This window comes from Dermacentor variabilis, chromosome 9, assembly GCF_050947875.1.
Source record: "Dermacentor variabilis isolate Ectoservices chromosome 9, ASM5094787v1, whole genome shotgun sequence".
Lineage (NCBI taxonomy): Eukaryota > Metazoa > Arthropoda > Arachnida > Ixodida > Ixodidae > Dermacentor > Dermacentor variabilis.
This window is the reverse complement of record NC_134576.1, coordinates 13900452-13906451: the sequence shown is the minus strand read 5'-3', so window position 1 is coordinate 13906451 and position 6000 is coordinate 13900452. Positions and strand designations below refer to the sequence as shown.

The window sequence follows — 6000 nt, the reverse complement described above, 5'->3', positions numbered from 1 at the left end:
TCGCAGGTTTGTTCAAATTTTCTTCAAAATTTTGACATGACAGTAAGCTGCTTTAACGAACAGAGATAATTACGTCAGCTCCGGTAATGAAATTTTGTTATTTTTCATGCTCCGAACACATGAGTACAGCGAGTTCATGAGCACAGGAAGCGAGGGTGACATATTGATTCTACTAGCCACAGATTTATGCGATGTATCCTGTGACAACATATACAGCATCCGAAAATGCTTGTCATTACCACAGAAGGATAATGCGCATGTCTCCATTCAGTCCAAAAGTACCTAGGTCAGACGCGGAAACACCAGGAAGTCAAATCTGAAATGACTACAGCTAAAATGTATATATAAATTTATGCTTTCTACAACGCTCCAGACGTTCGAGTACATGTAAGACTTTCGTGGTATGAACGGGCTGTACAGTAGACTCAATATCTGAGATGAATTGCGCGAAATGATTGTGCATCTAACACTCAGAAATACTAACAACCCAAAAGATTACATATTCAGATGTCAGTGTGTAACTTGGCAAGGTGAACATGGGGCATTTTTCTTGGTTGCTGTGTTATAGAAGAGGCTGGCAAGGGACGACACATTCATGACCATGAAGCACAAACATACAATCACGGTCTACTAAGACTAAGTGGCGGCTACAACGGGCGAAATGACAACACTTGGATCCACGGAGTGCGCACAGCACTTAGCTGCGCCCACGGGCTCATCTCGCAAGGCTTCATCTAAGAACAAAACACACATACTTACACACGCATGCGATAGCTGATGCATTACGCTTACCCGTAGAGCGGTCACGGTTGCGCAGGTCTTCTGGTCTCAGCAGTTATAAGAAACAACTGTTTTCATAGATAAATAAGCATATCTTTGCGTGGCCATGGGTCTGACGAAGGCCAACCGCTCATTCACGAGCCTTCTTGTTTGGTACTTGCGTGAACAGAGAAGGGAATTCTTCTCCAGGTGTCCGTGAAGCGCCTCTTTAGGGGTGCCTAGAAGCGAAGTTCTTAAAGGCAAAACTCTGGACACGAAAGGATATATTTTCAGCACCCGTGTTGAAAAAATTCAACTCGTCAGTGTCTCCTGAGAGAAGAGCGGAAACAGCCAGATCGCAAAATGCCTGCACCGGCGCCAACGTATAACGTGCGCATTCTGCGAACGTTATCAAATTAATACCATTGTTGCGGTATCCATCTTCGAACTTTGCTCGTGGAAAAAGGGGTCAATCTGTACTTACCGCACCTGATGCATAATTGCAATGTGTGTTAGCTAAGGCGGTCACGAAAAATGCTGCGTTTAAGTAAAACAGTGGCTACAGTAGAGCACTCTCCATGTTGAAATAAACACCGAAATTAAGACGGTTACGAGCCATGATCAAATGTTTGAGCGTCGTAATGAGTACGGAGTACAAATTCAAAACGGTCACGTGCAGAGGCAGAGCTCTCCGCCGGCGCGCGTCAACGCCGCCGGTGTCGACAGCAAAGCGTTCGTCATGCTTGAAGGGTGCCGCCGGAATGTTCGTGCCGCACTTAGACGGAGGTCGATGTGATGCTCCTCTCTCGGTGCTTGCGAGCTCGGATCTCGGTCTCGATGTCCACGTCCGGGCGGAACAGCTCCTTGCAGCGCTGCGGGAAAGCCCGCCTTCAGCGCCAACCCTCCGGAAATTACGTATTCGCGCGAACAAGATGTTGGGTTAAGCACAAACGGCCGAAAAAGGCCCCTGTTCTCTTTCTGCGGCGTACCATTTATGCTGTAACTATCCACGAGCTACGCAGGAATTACCTAATGAGAATACGCTCAGTTTTCGAATACAAGTTTGCCGCAAGCCATATGATCACTATTAAGATGGTGCACTGGCTGCCTGCATGTATACTGGGCGATTTTGTATCCTACAGCGGAGTAACAAAAGATGTCCCTTTGATACCATCGTAGAGCTCAATGAGAATTGCATTGACGTCGCTGCTAAACAGCAACTTTCTGGAACGTTTAAAACTGCCCTGGTTACATTCTTATACACCTCGATTCACATCACTTCGCTTGTTCTTGTGCAAACTAGCAACGAATAATTGTGTTGGGAAAATTTGTCTGGAATGCGTTCACGAACACAATACATGTTATTCTTTTGTTGCAATACATTTTTTGTATCAAAACAATCTGACGAGAGTGGTGAGCGCCTCGAGTACAGTGCACAGAATAATAACCAATATCACGAGTTATATAAACAAAAACTGTGCGATCTTGGACATAAGGATCATGCGGAAAAGTGGCTACAAATTGGGGCATATATATCTACAGTGCAGCCAATGGGTGCCTTTTTACGACTGGTGTGTTGTCATATCTACGTCAATTTCAGTCGCCAAAAGGGGGCGAGAAAATCCCTCAAATCTGTATGCATGGATACTGAGGCGTGGCAAACGAGGAATACCGACCGTGCGCAGGTCCCCTGGTGTGACGATGAACTTGTATATAGCGTATCCAGGGATGCAGAGCATGGTGGAGAGGGCAAGGATCCAGCCAACGAGTTGGCCCCACCAGGGGTACACGTAGTCGATGTACTTCAACGGCCGATACTGCACCAGGCTGAACACGAACACTCCCTGCATGTGCAATTCATTAAAGTTTGGGCAGCTCCTTCACTCATTTCGAATAGAAAATCTGGCACGGTAACAAAACTGACAGGTTAACACAGCCGAAGAAAATGAGTATAACCACGTGAGGCGGGTCAACGCAAGGGCATAACCCATGGCGCACGGCGTGGCGTTGCTCGGGACCAATGGCACCAAATACCAACCCAGCTGCTATTGTCACATACACACTCTGTGCTGTTTCTTAATACCTATATATAAAACACTGGAATGCCTCCCAAACACATTCTCAGGTCCGAGGACGCATAAAAAATAAAGCAACATGCTAGAGCAGCACGCCTGCATTATATGCCAAAAATGGTGGCTGAAGAGCAGCAGCTCAAAGGAAATTGCACAGGCCGATAAGAGCGCAAAGCCTCAATGCGCCATGGAGAACTGCAATTAAGAACGTATCATCAACAAAAATGGTACGTCTAAACGACAAACTTTACAGACAAAGTGACACACACGGAATTATCTCCAGATAATACTGAGTATGTTTCTTCGTACTCGTTTCCTCGTTTTTTCGTACGTACTTTCGTGCTCCGTTCCGAAAAGGAATAGACGATCGCTGCCTGCCTAATGCTCAGGCAGTGCCTACTCGACCTGCCTGAGAGTAGAGATTCATTTGCATCTAACAAAGCTTTTTGCGTGTCAGTATAACGCTACAGAACCCTTTCGACACGTATGCGACATTGCTCTGCCAACTCTTCCTTGCTGAGGATCTGTTTTAGCGGAATTCTAAACTTTCCGGTGCCCGCCGCCGCAATTTGTGACGAGCAAATTAAGGGGAAGCGGAGCAATCGCAGGCGCCCGTGCCACCCTCCTCATCCGATTATCTGCTTTCATTGCGTAGGCGGCTTCATCTAAACCCTCTCCACATTAATGGGCTCCCCACTTCTTGTTCGCCAATTGGATAAGAGAAACTGCTCAATGTAGGCAATGTTATTTGTTTTTAAAGCAAACAAAAGTGACCTCCTATAAACGAGGAGAGCGTTTGATTGGGCTGTTCAGACAACGCTGAGGGTGACCGCCCTATGCTTGTGTCGGCGTACGCGTAAATTTTACATCAGCAGAGTGGAATAACAGCAGACTGAAATAAAAAGATAGAGAGCGAGCACCCTTTAATGAAAGGCAGTGATTTTATCCGGCGTATAAACATCGCTGGCAAGCCACTTTGCGTGAGGAAGGCAATGGGGGAGAGGTAGACAAAAGGAGAGAGGCCGAAACAAAAAAGAAATAAGCAGGAAAAAATGGGCGCTGAGTTCTCTGACTCATGGGCAACGGCGTGCAATGGTAGAGTCCTTCAGGGCAGGCAGCGTTCTACAAATGAGGTAGCGAAATTCGCCGTCTGAAAGGTACACGAGGGTGACATAGTAGAACTAAAGTTTGTTGAGTTGACCAATGTTTTTTAAGTATGTAGATAAAATGTTCATCGCACGCCTCTGTTGCGTGAGGCAGGCTGAAGGGCATGAGCGACCGTCAAATGATAAAGGTCTCTGTGTAAGTAGATGCACGCAACGTTCATAGAACGCTCGCTCGTAGGCATACGCTTGACGTGCTCCACGGTTTCAATTAAGCCACAGTTGTTGCAATGTCGACTTGTCACTTGACCGGAACGGTACCGTAAGCCGTTTCCATAGGCAGCGGTCAGGCGAAGGCGATGATATAGAGCTTCCAGATGGCGAGGAATGCTGGATGGGAGTCTGGATCTGAGTTGTGGGACGATTGAGTAAAGGGTAATGAAGGGTCGGTAACCTCCAGAGCCGTTCCTCTTCTTCTGAAGCAAATCTTTATGCTAGCTGGGAAGCATCAGATCTAGTGAAATCGCGTATAGTTTTGGTGTTGAAGACCTTTTCGTGCCGCTTCATCTGCTTGTTCGTTGGCCAGAATACCACATTGAGCTGGTATCCGCTGAAATGTGATACAGTGGCCTGATGCAATGGCCAAGTGATGTAAGTACGCGATGGCGAAAGTAACCGGCTGATGATTGTTTTTGAAGAGTGCACATTGTTTGTGGCGACCCTTTAGAGTGAGTGAAAATCGCCCATTTCTCAGACGCTCAGCGCCGTACATAGAGAACAGCTTCTTTGATGCCGCGAAACTCTGCTGCCATTATGGATGTCCTCCGCTGCAGCCGATAAGACAACATTTGTCTTGTTGAGGGCACATAAAGGCAACAACACGAATTTAACCGAGTGGTTGAAGCATCAGTGTAGATTTGGGTGTGCTGAGTATATTTCTTGGCTAAGTAGAGGAGAGTGGTCTGCAGCAGCGCGGCCTACGGCATGCGTCTCTTTATCCCATTTACGTCGGGTACAAACTGGTTTATATTGCTACCAGGCACTAAGCTGGGGCTGCTGCGTCGACTACAGCAATCTTATCGAAGTAATAAAAAAAGCCGTGTACGCTTTACCACGGATAGATGACGCCCTTGACTGTCTCAGTGGTTTCAAGTATTTCTTCAGTTTCAGTTTATTATTAGTTCATAACAATTTGTTACAAGAAATGGTATAAAGACAAGGGTCCCAAAGTCAGAGACTGCACTGGGACCCTTGGATTAGAAGTTATATGAAAAAATAAAGCGGAATACAGAGCAGAGAAACAAATTATGAAATAAGCGATAAAAATTTGTTCTTGGTATGCCAGATTCCAGTTGACGACATGGATCGTGAAAAGACGGCGTTTATTACACTTTATGGGCTCTATCAGTTTAAGATGATGCCATTCGGGCTATGCAATGCTCCCGCCACATTCAAACAAATAATGGTCGCCCTTCTTCACGGCTTAAAGTGTTCAATCTGCTTGCGCTGCCTCGATGATGTCATTGTCTTTTCGCCGACTTTTGACACAAACCTCGAGCGACTCTCGACAATTCTTTGAGTATTCTGCAAAGCGAGACCTCAGCTCAAAAAGAAGAAATGTCACTTCGGCCACTGGCAAGTGACTGTGCTCGGACACCTCTTCGACTCTTCCGGTGTTCGGTCTAATCCCGATAAAGTTCGCGCTGTCAAGGATTTTCCTGTACACACCTGCGCAACCAACGTGCGAAGGTTTGTAGGCCTCTGCTTCTACTTCCGCAGATTCTTGAGAAATGTTGCTGACATCGCGGGCCCTCTAATTCAGTTTCTTAAGAAAGACGCAAATTTTATCTCGGGTGTCGACGAAGCTAGTACATTCCCTGAGCTGACGACGTGACTCCCGTCACCACCGATTCTTGGTCACTTTCACTTGTCCGCCCCTACGGAGGTTCACACCGACGCCAGCGGCCACGGTATCGGCGCTGTTTTGGCACAACGACAGCACGATTGCGAGACGTGTCAGTCCGTACGCTAGCCGACTTCTGTCACCAGCCGAACGAAATTACTCG

At 46.8% G+C, this 6000-nt stretch overlaps 1 protein-coding gene across 1 annotated transcript in view; it reads right to left on the bottom strand.

Moving 5' to 3' along the window:
- Positions 1–1042: 1042 nt before the first annotated feature.
- Gat (sodium- and chloride-dependent GABA transporter) overlaps positions 1043–6000 on the bottom strand; it is a 583447-nt gene continuing 578489 nt past the window's right edge. Inside the window, exons 11-12 of the mRNA XM_075670790.1 lie at positions 2436–2603; positions 1043–1631 (exon numbers count right to left, since the gene is read on the bottom strand). Of these exons, the coding sequence (XP_075526905.1) occupies positions 1536–1631; positions 2436–2603 (264 nt within the window). The 3' untranslated portion in view covers positions 1043–1535. The remainder of the gene's footprint in view (positions 1632–2435; positions 2604–6000) is intronic.